Below are 15744 nucleotides of genomic sequence, written 5' to 3' on the forward strand. Positions count from 1 at the left end.
GCTTATTGCAGCATACTGCAGTAAGTAGAAGCATGAACACGTTTAAGGATCTGATGTTCAAGCGCCAGGAATGACTTTTTCCATTAAGATTATCGGCAGTATCAAAAAACTCGAAAGCAAGCTTAACTTGTGTAAACAATTTTGCTTTTGTTTTCTGACTGTAAGAAGAGTCTGAAACTTTCCTGTAGTTTAGACACAACGATGATAAATGCAGTATAGGTGCAACAAAAACGGATTTCAAAATTATTGGTACTTCAAACATTTGTAAATTTTCTTTCTTTTTCAAAAGCTTGAGTTATTTTCATCTTAACTCGAGTTATCTTCTTGTTACCTATCATTTTGAGCTATAGCTCAAAAAGCATTTGATCTGCCCTTAGTATACCTGCTGGTAGATATACATTTCATTAACTTAGGAGTAAACTTCAATCCTTCTATATATCATCACTCTTAAAAATTTTAGAATTAAACCTTATTTCTTTGTCTGTATCGTTGCTAAAAATATAAGAAACAACTAAGGGGTGTAGGCATTAACTATATGCTTTAAGGCAGATTGACAAAAATGTATAACTTTTTCAAAAAGATGCATTTATTCGATAATATTAAGAGATCCAAAATAGGTACCAATTTAATGAATTTGTTCATATTGTCTTTGATAATTAGATACTAGATAACCAAGAGCTGCAATAACTCAATTTTTGATACGATCATTTGATTTCTGCATTGATCTGTTGCATCATTCAACAAAATCTACCTCTTATAAACCAAAAACATGGTCTCAGATCCGTTCACACTGCTACGCGATTAATTTCGGTATCAGTTGTTTGGTCACTGCCCCTATATAAGCTCCCCTGGAGCTATGGAGCATACTGTAGTAAGTAGAAGCATGAAAACTTTTGAGGATCTGATGTTGAAGTGCCAGGAATGACTATCCCTTAAGATTATCGGCAGTATCAAAAAAACTCGAAAGCTAGCTTAACTTGTGTAAAACAACTTTGCTTTTGTTTTCTGACTGTAAGAAGAGTCTGAAACTTCCTGTAGTTCAGACAACGACGATAAGTGTAGTAGAGGTGCAACAATAATGGATTTCAAAATAAGTGGTACTTCAAAACATTTGTAACTTTTCTTTCTTTTTCAAAAAATTGAGTTCTTATCATCTTAACTTGAGTTCTCATCTTGTTGAAATTTGAAGAATTAAACCTTCTTTCTTTTTCTGTACCGTTGCTAGGAAATATAAGAAACATTTGAGGGGAGTAGGCATTAACTATATGCGTCAATTCAGATTGACAAAAATGTATAACTTTTTCAATAGGATGCAATTATTCGATAATATTTAGAGATCCAAAAAAAGGTACCAATTTAAAACAGTTGTTCATATTGTCTTCGATTATTAGATACTAGATAACCATGAGCTGCGTTAACTCAATTTTTGATACGCTCATTTGATTTCTGCACTGATGTGTTGCATCATTTAACAAAATCTACCTCTTATAAAATAAACACTTCGTCTCAGATCCGTTCACACTGCTACGCGATTAATTTCGGTATCAGTTATTTGGTCACTGCCCCTATATAAGCTCCCCTGGAGCTATGGAGCATACTGCAGTAAGTAGAAGCATGAAATCTTTTGAGGATCTGATGTTCAAGTGCCAGGAATGACTACCCCTTAAGGTTATCGGCAGTATCAAAAAAACTCGAAAGCTAGCTTAACTTGTGTAAAACAATTTTGCTTTTGTTTTTTGACTGTAAGAAGAGTCTGAAACTTCCTGTAGTTCACAAAACGATGATAAGTGCAGTAGAGGTGCAACAATAATGAATTTCAAAATAAGTGGTACTTCAAAACACTGGTAACTTTTCTTTCTTTTTCAAAAACTTGGGTTATTATCATCCAAACTTGAGTTATCATCTTGTTACTTATCATTTTGAGCTATAGCTCCAAAAAGCAATTATTATGCCCTTAGAAAACCTGCTGGTAGATAAACATTTCATTAATTTAGGACTAAACTTCATCCCTTCTATATTTCATCACTATTAAAAATTTGAAGAATTAAACCTTCTTTCTTTTTCTGTATCGTTGCTAAGAAATATAAGAAACATTTTAGGGGGTTAGGCATTAGCTATACGCTTCAATTTGGATTGACAAAAATGTATAACTTTTTCAATGGGATGCATTTATTCGATAAAATTAAGAGATCCAAAATTTATCGGTATTTGATTTCTGCATTGATCTGTTGCATCATTTTACAAAATCTACCTCTTATAAACCAATCACATGGTCTCAGATCCGTTCACACTGCTACGCGATTAATTTCGGTACAGTTGTTTGGTCACTGCCCCTATATAAGCTCCCCTGGAGCTATGGAGCATACTGCAGTAAGTAGAAGCATGAAATCTTTTGAGAATCTGATGTTCAAGTGCCAGGAATGACTATCCCTTAAGATTATCGGCAGTATCAAAAAAACTCGAAAGCTAGCGTAACTTGTGTAAAACAATTTTGCTTTTGTTTTCTGACTGTAAGAAGAGTCTGAAACTTCCTGTAGTTCAGACAACGACGATAAGTGTAGTAGAGGTGCAACAATAATGGATTTCAAAATAAGTGGTACTTCAAAACACTGGTAACTTTTCTTTCTTTTTCAAAAACTTGGGTTATTATCATCCAAACTTGAGTTATCATCTAGTTACTTATCATTTTGAGCTATAGCTCCAAAAAGCATTTAATATGCCCTTAGAAAACCTGCTGGTAGATAAACATTTCATTCATTTAGGACTAAACTTCATCCCTTCTATATATCATCACTATTAAAAATTTGCAGAATTAAGCCTTCTTTCTATTTCTGTATCGTTGCTAAGAAATATAAGAAACATTTTAGGGGGTTAGGCATTAACTATACGCTTCAATTTGGATTGACAAAAATGTATAACTTTTTCAATAGGATGCATTTATTCGATAAAATTAAGGGATCCAATATCGGTACCAATTTAAAAAATTTGTTCATATTGTCTTTGATAATTAGATAATAGATAACCAAGAGCTGCGTTAACTCAGTTTTTGATACGCTCATTTGACTTCTGCTTTGATGTGTTGCATCATTAACAGAATCTACCTCTTATAAACTAAACACTTGGTCTCAGATCCGTTCATGCTGCTACACGATTAAATTCGGTATCAGTTGTTTTGGTCCCTGTCCCTATATAAGCTCCCCTGGAGCTTATTGGAGAAAACATCAGTAAGTAGAAGCATGAACACATTTAAGGATCGGATGTTCAAGTACCAGGAATGACTTTCCATTAAGATTATCGGCAGTATCAAAAAAACTCGAAAGCTAGCTCAACTTGTTTAAACAATTTTGCTTCTGTTTTCTGACTGTAAGAAGAGACTGAAACTTCCTTAGTTCAGACAACGAAGATAAGTGCAGTAGAGGTGCAACAATAACGGATTTCAAAAATATCGGTACTTCAAAACAATTGTAACTTTTCTATCTTTTTCAACAACTTGAGTTAGTATCATATTAACTTTAGTTATCATCTTGTTACTTATCATTTTTAGCTATAGCTCCGAAAAAAAACATTTATTATGCCCTTAGTCTACCTGCTGGTAGATAAACATTTCCTTAATTTAGGAGTAAACTTCATTGCTTCTATATTTCATCACTATTAAAAATTTGAAGAGTTAAACCTTCTCTTTTTCTGTATTGTTGCTAAGAAATATAGTAAAAACTTTAGGGGAGCAGGCATTAACTATATGCTTCAATTCAGAATGACATAAATGTATAAATTTTTCAAAAAGATGAATTTATTCGATAATATTAGGAGATCCAAAACAGGTACCAATTTAATGAATTTGTTCACATTGTCTTTGATAATTAGATACTAGATAACCAAGAGCTGCAATAACTCAATTTTTGATACGATCATTTGATTTCTGCTTTGATCTGTTGCATCATTTTACAAAATCTACCTCTTATAAACCAATCACATGGTCTCAGATCCGTTCACACTGCTACGCGATTAATTTCGGTACATTTGTTTGGTCACTGCCCCTATATAAGCTCCCCTGGAGCTATGGAGCATACTGCAGTAAGTAGAAGCATGAAATCTTTTGAGAATCTGATGTTCAAGTGCCAGGAATGACTATCCCTTAAGATTATCGGCAGGATCAAAAAAACTCGAAAGCTAGCGTAACTTGTGTAAAACAATTTTGCTTTTGTTTTCTGACTGTAAGAAGAGTCTGAAACTTCCTGTAGTTCAGACAACGACGATAAGTGTAGTAGAGGTGCAACAATAATGGATTTCAAAATAAGTGGTACTTCAAAACACTGGTAACTTTTCTTTCTTTTTCAAAAACTTGGGTTATTATCATCCAAACTTGAGTTATCATCTAGTTACTTATCATTTTGAGCTATAGCTCCAAAAAGCATTTAATATGCCCTTAGAAAACCTGCTGGTAGATAAACATTTCATTCATTTAGGACTAAACTTCATCCCTTCTATATATCATCACTATTAAAAATTTGCAGAATTAAGCCTTCTTTCTATTTCTGTATCGTTGCTAAGAAATATAAGAAACATTTTAGGGGGTTAGGCATTAACTATACGCTTCAATTTGGATTGACAAAAATGTATAACTTTTTCAATAGGATGCATTTATTCGATAAAATTAAGGGATCCAATATCGGTACCAATTTAAAAAATTTGTTCATATTGTCTTTGATAATTAGATAATAGATAATCAAGAGCTGCGTTAACTCAGTTTTTGATACGCTCATTTGACTTCTGCTTTGATGTGTTGCATCATTAACAGAATCTACCTCTTATAAACTAAACACTTGGTCTCAGATCCGTTCATGCTGCTACACGATTAAATTCGGTATCAGTTGTTTTGGTCCCTGTCCCTATATAAGCTCCCCTGGAGCTTATTGGAGAAAACATCAGTAAGTAGAAGCATGAACACATTTAAGGATCGGATGTTCAAGTACCAGGAATGACTTTCCATTAAGATTATCGGCAGTATCAAAAAAACTCGAAAGCTAGCTCAACTTGTTTAAACAATTTTGCTTCTGTTTTCTGACTGTAAGAAGAGACTGAAACTTCCTTAGTTCAGACAACGAAGATAAGTGCAGTAGAGGTGCAACAATAACGGATTTCAAAAATATCGGTACTTCAAAACAATTGTAACTTTTCTATCTTTTTCAACAACTTGAGTTAGTATCATATTAACTTTAGTTATCATCTTGTTACTTATCATTTTGAGCTATAACTCCGAAAAAAAACATTTATTATGCCCTTAGTCTACCTGCTGGTAGATAAACATTTCCTTAATTTAGGAGTAAACTTCATTGCTTCTATATTTCATCACTATTAAAAATTTGAAGAGTTAAACCTTCTCTTTTTCTGTATTGTTGCTAAGAAATATAGGAAAAACTTTAGGGGAGCAGGCATTAACTATATGCTTCAATTCAGAATGACATAAATGTATAAATTTTTCAAAAAGATGCATTTATTCGATAATATTAGGAGATCCAAAATAGGTACCAATTTAATAAATTTGTTCATATTGTCTTTGTTAATAAGATACTAAATAACCAAGAGCTGCAGTTACTCAGTTTTTGATACGCTCATTTGATTTCTGCATTGATCTGTTTCATCATTTAACAAAATCTACCTCTTATAAACCAAACACTTGGTCTCAGATCCGTTCACACTGCTACGCGATTAATTTCGGTATCAGTTGTTTGGTCACTGCCCCAATATAAGCTCCCCTGGAGCTATGGAGCATACTGCAGTAAGTAGAAGCATGAACGCGTTTGAGGATCTGATGTTCAAGTGCCAGGAATAACTATTCCTCAAGATTATCGGCAGTATCAAAAAAACTCGAAAGCTAGCTTAACTTGTGTAAAACAATTTTGCTTTTGTTTTCTGACTGTAAGAAGAGACTGAAACTTCCTGTAGTTCAGACACTGATGATAAAAGCAGTAGATGTGCAACAAGAACGGATTTCAAAATTATTGGTACTTCAAAACATTTGTAACTTTACTTTCTTTTTCAAAAACTTGAGTTATTATCATTAAAACTTGAGTTATCATCTTGTTACTTATCATTTTGAGCTAGAGCTCCAAAAAGCATTTGATATGCCCTTAAAATACCTGCTGGCAGTTAAATTTTTCATTAATTTAGGACTTAACTTCATTCCTTCTATATATCATCACTATTAAAAATTTGAAGAATTAAACCTCTTTTCTTTTTCTGTATCGTTGTTAAGAAATATAAGAAACATTTTAGGGGGTTAGGCATTAACTAAACGCTTCAATTTGGATTGACAAAAATGCATAACTTTCTCAATAGAATGCATTTATTCGAAAAAATTAGGAGATCCAAAATCGGTACCAATTTAATAAATTTGTTCATATTGTCTTTGATAATTAGATACTAAATAACCAAGAGCTGCGTTAACTCAGTTTTTGATACGCTCCTTTGATTTCTGCTTTGATGTGTTGCCAAAATCTACCTCTTATAAACTAAACACTTGGTCTCAGATCCGTTCATGCTGCAACACGATTAACTTCGGTATCAGTTGTTTTGTTCCATGTCCCTATATAAGATCCCCTGGAGCTTATTGGAACATACTGCAGTAGTAGAAGCATGAACACGTTTAGGGATCTGATGTTTAGGTACCAGGTCTGACTTTCCATTAAGATTATCGGCAGTATCAAAATAAAGAAAGTTAGCTCAACTTGTTTAAATAATTTTGCTTTTGTTTTCTGACTGAAGAAGAGTCTGAAACTTCCTATAGTTCAGACAACGAAGACAAGTGCAGTAGAGGTGCAACAATAACGGATTTCAAAAGTATTGGTACTTCAAAACAATTGTAACTTTTTTTCTTTTTCAAAAACTTGAGTTAGTATCAAAATTACTTTAGTTATCATCTTGTTACTTGTCATTTTGAGCTATAGCTCCGAAAAGCATTTGATATGCCCTTCGTCTACCTGCTGGTAGATATATATTTCATTAATTTAGGAGTAAATTTCACTCCTTCTATATTTCATCACTCTTAAAAATTTGAAGCATTAAACCTTCTTTCTTTTTCTGTATCGTTGCTAAGAAATATAAGAAACATTTTAGGGGAGCAGGCATTAACTATATGCTTCAATTCGGATTGACTAAAATGTATAACTTTTTCAAAAACATGCATTTTTTCGATAATATTAAGAGATCCAGAATAGGTACCAAATTGATACAATTGTTTATATTGTCTTTGATAATTAGATACTAGATAACCAAGAGCTGCTTTAACTCAATTTTTGATACGCTCATTTGATTTCTGCATTGATGTGTTGCATCATTTAACAAAATCTACCTCTTATAAACTAAACACTTGGTATCATATCCGTTCATGCTGCTTTACGATTAACTTCGGTATCAGTTGTTTTGATCCCTGACCCTATTTAAGCTTCCTGGAGCGAATTGTAGCATACTGCATTAATAGAAGCATGAACACGTTTAAGGATCTAATGTTCAAGTGCCAGGAATGACTTTCCATTAAGATTATCGCCAGCATCAAAAAAACTCGAAAGCTAGCTTAACTTGTGTAAACAATTTTTCTTTAGTTTTCGGACTGTATGAAGAGTCTGAAACTTCCTGTAGTTATCATCTAAACTTGAGTTATCATCTTGTTTCGTATCATTTTGAGCTAGAGCTCCAAAAAGCATTTGATATGCCCTTAAACACCTGCTGGTAGTTAAATTTTTCGTTAATTTAGGACTAAACTTCATTACTTCTATATATCATCACTATTAAAAATTTGAAGAATTAAACCTCTTTTCTTTTTCTGTATCGTTGCTAAGAAATATAAGAAACATTTTAGGGGGTTAGGCATTAACTAAACGCTTCAATTTGGATTGACAAAAATGCATAACTTTCTCAATAGAATGCATTTATTCGATAAAATTAAGAGATCCAAAATCGGTACCAATTTAATAAATTTGTTCATATTGTCTTTGATAATTAGATACTAAATAACCAAGAGCTGCGTTAACTCAGTTTTTGATACGCTCATTTGATTTCTGCTTTGATGTGTTGCCAAAATCTACCTCTTATAAAGTAAACACTTGGTCTCAGATCCGTTCATGCTGCTACACGATTAACTTCGGTATCAGTTGTTTTGTTCCCTGTCCCTATATAAGATCCCCTGGAGCTTATTGGAACATACTGCAGTAGTAGAAGCATGAACACGTTTAGGGATCTGATGTTTAAGTACCAGGTCTGACTTTCCATTAAGATTATCGGCAGTATCAAAAAAAAAGAAAGCTAGCTCAACTTGTTTAAATAATTTTGCTTTTGTTTTCTGACTGAAGAAGAGTCTGAAACTTCCTATAGTTCAGACAACGAAGACAAGTGCAGTAGAGGTGCAACAATAACGGATTTCAAAAGTATTGGTACTTCAAAACAATTGTAACTTTTTTTCTTTTTCAAAAACTTGAGTTAGTATCAAATTTACTTTAGTTATCATCTTGTTACTTGTCATTTTGAGCTAAAGCTCCGAAAAGCATTTGATATGCCCTTCGTCTACCTGCTGGTAGATATACATTTCATTAATTTAGGAGTAAACTTCACTCCTTCTATATTTCATCACTCTTAAAAATTTGAAGCATTAAACCTTCTTTTTTTTTCTGTATCATTGCTAAGAAATATAAGAAACAATTTAGGGGAGCAGGCATTAACTATATGCTTCAATTCGGATTGACAAAAATGTATAACTTTTTCAAAAACATGCATTTTTTCGATAATATTAAGAGATCCAGAATAGGTACCAAATTGATACAATTGTTTATGTTGTCTTTGATAATTAGATACTAGATAACCAAGAGCTGCGTTAACTCAATTTTTGATACGCTCATTTGATTTCTGCATTGATGTGTTGCATCATTTAACAAAATCTACCTCTTGTAAACTAAACACTTGGTATCATATCCGTTCATGCTGCTACACGATTAACTTCGGTATCATTTGTTTTGATCCCTGACCCTATTTAAGCTTCCTGGAGCTAATTGTAGCATACTGTAGTAAATAGAAGCATGAATACGTTTAAGGATCTAATGTTCAAGTGCCAGGAATGACTTTCCATTAAGATTATCGCCAGCATCAAAAAAACTCGAAAGCTAGCTTAACTTGTGTAAACAATTTTTCTTTTGTTTTCGGACTGTATGAAGAGTCTGAAACTTCCTGTAGTTCAGACAACGATGATAAGTGCAGTAGAGGTGCAACAAGAACGGATTTCAAAATTATTAGTACTTCAAAACATTTGTAACTTTTCTTTCTTTTTCAAAAACTTGAGTTATTATCATCTAAACTTGAGTTATCATCTTGTTTCGTATCATTTTGAGCTATAGCTCCAATCAGCATTTGATATTCCCTTAGTAAACTTGCTGGTCGATATACATTTCATTAATTTAACTTCATTCCTTCTATATATCATCACTCTAAAAAAATTTGAAGAATTAAACCTTATATTTTTTAGCAGCGATACAGAAAAAGAGAGAAGAAACACTTTAGGGGAGCAGGCATTAACCATCTGCTTCAATTCAGATTGACAAAAATGTATACTCTTTTCAATGGGATGCATTTATTCGATAATATTAAGAGATTCAAAATCGGTACCAATTTAATTTATTTGTTCATATTGTCTTTCATAATTAGCTACTAGATAACCAAGAGCTGCGTTCACTCAATTTTTGATACGCTTTTTTGATTTCTGCATTGATGTTTGCATCATTTAAAAAATCTACCTCTTATAAACTAAACACTTGGTCTCAGATCCGTTCATGCTGCTACACGATTAATTTCGGTATCAGTTGTTTTGGAACCTGCCCCTATATAAGCTCCCCTGGAACTTATTGGAGCATACTGCAATAAGATGAAGCATGAACACGTTTAAGGATCTAATGTTCAAGAGCCAGGAATGATTTTATATTAGAATTATCGGCAGTATCAAAAAAACTCGAAAGCTAGCTTAACTTGTGCAAACAAATTTGCCTTTGTTTTCTGACTGTAAGAAGAGTCTGAAACTTCCTGTAGTTCAGACAACGATGATAAGTGCAGTAGAGGTGCAACAAAACCGGATTTCAAAATTATTGGTACTTCAAAACATTTGTAACTTTTCTTTCTTTTTCAAAAACTTGAGTTATTATCATCTTAATTTGTGTTATCATCTTGTTACTTATCATTTTGAGCTATAGCTCCAAAAAGCATTTGGTATGCCCCTAGTATACCTGCTGGTAGATATACATTTCATTAATCTAGGAGTAAACTTCATTCCTTCTATATATCATGAAGATTATCTTATGTCGATATCATTAGATTATCTCGATATATCTTAAAAATTTGAAGAATTAAACCTTCTTTCTTTTTTCTGCATCCTTGCTAAGAAAAATAAGAAAATTTAGGGGTGTAGGCATTAACTATATGCTTCAATGTAGATTGACAAAAATGTATAACTTTTTCAATAAGATGCATTTATTCGATAATATTAAGAGATCCAAAATAGGTACCAATTTAATAAAGTTGTTCATATTGTCTTTGATAATTAGATACTAGATAACCAAGAGCTGCATTAACACAATTTTTGATATGCTCAATTGATTTCTGCATTGATGTGTAGCATCATTTAACAAAATCTACCTCTTATACACTAAACACTTGGTCTCACATCCGTTCATGCTGCTACACGATTAACTTCGGTATCAGTTGTTTTGTTGCCTGTCCCTATTTAAGCTGCCCTGGAGCTTATTGGAGCATACTGCAGTAAGTAGAAGCATGAACACGTTTGAGGATCTGATGTTCAAGTGGCAGGAATGACTTTCCCTTAAAATTATCGGCAGTATGAAAAATAACTTTTTTTCATTTTTGCGCAATATTATACTTAACATTTTGTGGAATTGTAGAAAACATTACAAAATAGTATATACAGATATTTATTGTAAAATATTCCTTAACCCATCATTCAAACATCACGTGCTAGTTCGAGAGTATTAAAACTTGAATCATAAAAGATTTGATGTAAAAAAATAAGTGAATAAAACATTTTAAAGATTGCCACCTTTTTTGTTGTAAAATGATTATTTTGAGCTTACTTGATTAAACACTTGTTTATCTAGGGTCAACATTAAAGGGCCTTGTGCCTAGCGTTGGTCCGGGAGGACAAAAAATATTGACTGTAAAAATTAATTGCAGTAAATGTCATTAATAATGTCCACTGGAACTTTTAATTGAATTTAATAACCTTATTCTGATTGAAATTAACTAATACCGAGCTTGTTCTTCTCGTTCAGCATTTCACACAAGTACCTTCATCAAAGCGCTTTCCCCATTGACTACAGATATTCTGTTGACGTGTGCTCCGCCTTCCAACAGGAGAGATGCGATGTTTACTAGACCCATGTCACATGCCTGGATGAGTGCGGTCGACTGGTCTTCCCCTGTTCTCGCATTTGCGTCCAGTCCAGGTGCGCTCAGCAGAAGTCGAACCATGTCTTCGTCATGTTTTCTATCAGTTATGGGTATAATCAAATATTTAATCTAGACTAATAGCTTTCAGCTAACCAAATAAGAAAATTGAAGCTAGTATTAGGCAATTGAATTACAATAACGACTTTCTATCAGTCAAGTAAATTTCGTTTTTCATTTTCTTTCTATTAAATTCAATTAAACAGATAATTGGTGAAGGTGATTGTTATTAAAAGACCTGATGCAGATTTTGTTTTCAAATGTCTTAAATTACACCTAGATATGCCCAGATTATACACGCAAAAATAATGGATGTAATGATATTGCAGACGACTCACTCTACTGCTAGCCCCAGCATGGTTTTGCCGTTCCTCTGTGAGTCCCATAGGAAAGAAGTGGTCTCCTTCAATGCCATGTTGAACACTGCCTCCTGCACCACATTGTACTGCCCATTCTTCACTGCCTCCCACAACACCTCGCATGACTGGCGTTGCGTTTCCTGTGCAACAGATAAAGCACATTGATATTCAGCGCTATCTTTCAGTATCAAATTAAAATCAAGCATCACTCTAGAATACCACTATCGACTAGAGATCTCACTGTCTACCAAAAACACTTCCACAACCCACCCCATCATTCCCATCACTCATTGCCAATAAAACTGTTTTCATACCGATGTTCACAACTCGGACTTATCACAACGGTATCAATGACTTACTATGAAGGCCTGCTGACCATTCGAATATAAATCAGCAGTGTCCACTTCCACAGCCTTGATCTCCTTAGATACCACCTTCTCTATCTTGCTCTTCATGGCCGCATTCTCCTGATTCACCTTCTGGTAGCTCTTCTGAAGCTTTTCGTATTCCTTCTTCTTCTTTTCGTACTTCTGCTTCCAACTCTCCCCTCCTCCTCCTCCTGCTGCAGCGCTGTCCAAAGCGGAAGCCACCGCCGCCGCCTTCTTTTTCTGCTGGGCAATTATCGGGGCATCGGTTGTGATTAATTTGGGTTTCTTAGCAGATTTCTATTCAAATTACAAATAAAAAAATCAATTCGATTCCAACTTAGTTGAAACTTTTGTAATTTTTATTTGATTTTTACTAGCAAGGTGGTCTCCATTAAATATTCGGCTCGCAAAAAGGTAGCTGTTCTGAGCAAGCTAATGCAGCAACGAAACATTGAATAAGTTATTTTTGAGGCAAGCTATTCATTCAATTGAAAAAACTTTTACGTTTTTGAGGTTATATCATACCTTAACATTATGATTATTATTTTTATTAAGAGGAATTTATGTAACGAAAGTTACAAAGGGGTTTCCCCCATATACAAATTTACAGAAAAACGGCAACCGTTCTTAGTACAGTCACAAGGTAGCTTCCAGGAGCACGAAACTTTCTCATTGTATTTTTCACTAAAGAAGCACCAGAGAAAACTAATAAGTCTTCCATTAAGACCAATGGGATTGAAGAAATCTATCGCTGCAGGAAGTTTGTTCACCAGTCGCGGTTCACGACACCAGAAATTGGTATCACCTTTTGATAGACGAGAACGCTCAACATTGAATTCAAGTTTATTTTGTCTGAAGTTCATTCTGTAAGCCAGACGTGCAGAAGAATCAAAATCAAAGCAACCAGCAATAAGCTTTGACAGCATGAGCAAATCCCTGAGTTGCAAATAAAGCGAAACAGGGAGAAGGTTGAGAAATAACAGACGCTCCTTGTAATTTTCACAATGTGGGAGAATCCACCTCGTTACACGTTTCTGAACTGCTTCGAGATTTCTCATTGACCGGACCGAGGCGTGGCACAACAACTCGAATACATCATAATGGGCAGCACCATTGTTTTGTATAGATTGAGTTTGCTTTTCACGGAAATGTGAGGGGAATTTCTCTTCATCATGAAGAACACTTTATTTGCTTTACTGCACTTTTCTTCAACATGAGCATCCCAGTTCAAATTGTCAGCGATATAGAGACCCAAGTCGTTGTGCTCTTGTTTCCTGTGCAACAGATAAAGCACATTGATATTCAGTGCTATCTTTCAGCATCAGATTAAAATCAAGCATCACTCTAGAATACCACTATCGACTAGAGATCTCACTGTCTACCAAAAACACTTCCACAACCCACCCCATCATTCCCATCACTCATTGCCAATAAAACGGTTTTCATACCGATGCTCACAACTCGGACTTATCACAACGGTATTAATGACTTACTATGAAGGCCTGCTGACCATTCGAATACAAATCAGCAGTGTCCACTTCCACAGCCTTGATCTCCTTAGATACCACCTTCTCTATCTTGCTCTTCATGGCCGCATTCTCCTGATTCACCTTCTCGTAGCTCTTCTGAAGCTTTTCGTATTCCTTCTTCTTATTTTCGTACTTCTGCTTCCAACTCTCCCCTCATCCTCCTGCTGCAGCGCTGTCCAAAGCGGAAGCCACCGCCGGCGCCTTCTTTTTCTGCTGGGCAATTGTCGGGGCATCGGCTGTGATTAATTTGGGTTTCTTAGCAGATTTATATTCAAATTACAAATCCAAAAATCAATTCGATTTCAACTTAGTTGAAACTTTTGTAATTTTAATTTGATTTTTACTAGCAAGGTGGTCTCCATTAATTATTCGGCTCGCAAAAAAGTAGCTGTTCTGAGCAAGCTAATGCAGCAACGAAACGTTGAATAAGTTATTTTTGAGGCAAGCTATTCATTCAATTGAAAAAACTTTTACGTTTTTGAGGTTATATCATACCTTAATATTATGATTATTATTATTGTTAGAAGGAATTTATGTAACGAAAGTTACAAAGGGGTTTACCCCAAATACAAATTTACAGAAAAACGGCAACCGTTCATAGTACAGTCACAAGGTAGCTTCCAGGAGCACGAAACTTTCTGATTGTATTTTTCACTGAAGAAGCACCAGAGAAAACTATTAAGTCTTCCTTTAAGACCAATGGGATTGAAGAAATCTATCGCTGTAGGAAGTTTGTTCACCAGTCGCGGTTCACGACACCAGAAATTGGTATCAACTTTTGATAGACGAGAACGCTCAACAATGAATTCAAGTTTATTTTGTCTGAAGTTCATTCTGTAAGACATACGTGCAGATGAATCAAAATCAAAGCAACCAGCAATAAGCTTTGACAGCATGAGCAAATCCCTGAGTTGCAAATAAAGCGAAACAGGGAGAAGGTTGAGAAATAACAGACGCTCCTTGTAATTTTCACAATGTGGGAGAATCCACCTCGTTACACGCTTCTGAACTGCTTCGAGATTTCTCATTGACCGGACAGAGGCGTGGCAGCAACAACTTGCATACATCATAATGGGCAGCACCATTGTTTTGTATAGATTGAGTTTGCTTTTCACGGAAATGTGAGGAGAACTTCTCTTCATCATGAAAAACACTTTATTTGCTTTACTGCACTTTGCTTCAACATGAGCATCCCAGTTCAAAATGTCAGCGATATAGAGACCCAAGTCGTTGTGATCTTTTGCAAAAACGATTGGGGCACCTACAAATTGGCAGTCTTTCAGACTCGACGAGCTCGAGAACTTCATCGCCACACATTTATCAACATTAAAATTTATCATGTTTAGTTGCGAACAATTGCAAATGTAGGAAAGATCTGTTTCTATCAGCGCCTTATTTGTAATTACACAAAGAAAATTAGCATCATCAGCAGAAATGTATGGCTCAAAGCACTGTAAAGAATCAGGCAAATTGTTGATAAAAATTAAAAACAAGAAGGGTCGTAACAAGGAGCCTTGCGGCACGCCACTGGCCACAGGTATGGAACCGGAAAACCTCCCCCGTACTCGAACTTTTTGCGTTCTGTTGGATAGGTAGCTCTTGAGAAGCTTGAGCAGTTTGCCTCGTACTCCAAAACTGTACAGTTAAGCAATAAGAATCTGATGATCAACATTATCGAACGCTTTCTCAAAATCTGTATAGATCACGTCAACGTTGTGGCGACGATTCAGGTTTAAATTAACAGCTTCGATAAACTCCAGGAGCTGGGTGATACAAGATCTTCTTTTCCTGAATCCATACTGCGATGGATGCAGATGATGCCAAACGTGATCATAAAGTGCAACAAAAATACATCTCTCAAGAACTTTTGATGCGATTGGTAGAAGCGAGATTCGTCTGTAGTTTTTCACTTCTATTTTTTTGAACCTTTCTTGTGCACTGGGGCGACTACAGCTTCTTTCCAGGCGTCAGGATATCTGCCAGCTTGCTTGA

General features: G+C 34.8%; 2 protein-coding genes across 4 annotated transcripts in view; both read right to left on the bottom strand.

Moving 5' to 3' along the window:
• The window catches only part of LOC134841709 (potassium voltage-gated channel subfamily H member 6-like), a 633879-nt gene that overhangs the window by 337914 nt on the left and 280221 nt on the right, over positions 1 to 15744 (bottom strand). The gene's annotated exons all lie outside the window — the stretch shown is intronic.
• LOC134842828 (uncharacterized) overlaps positions 1 to 15744 on the bottom strand; it is a 554076-nt gene that overhangs the window by 50961 nt on the left and 487371 nt on the right. For all 3 annotated transcript variants that reach the window (XM_063859327.1, XM_063859325.1, XM_063859326.1), the window contains 3 exons: positions 12215 to 12520; positions 11835 to 11995; positions 11338 to 11536 (listed from right to left, as the gene is read on the bottom strand). In XM_063859327.1, coding sequence (XP_063715397.1) covers positions 11338 to 11536; positions 11835 to 11995; positions 12215 to 12520 — 666 coding nt within the window. The remainder of the gene's footprint in view (positions 1 to 11337; positions 11537 to 11834; positions 11996 to 12214; positions 12521 to 15744) is intronic.

Source organism: Symsagittifera roscoffensis, chromosome 3 (assembly GCF_963678635.1).
Source record: "Symsagittifera roscoffensis chromosome 3, txSymRosc1.1, whole genome shotgun sequence".
In the NCBI taxonomy this organism is placed as follows: domain Eukaryota; kingdom Metazoa; phylum Xenacoelomorpha; order Acoela; family Convolutidae; genus Symsagittifera; species Symsagittifera roscoffensis.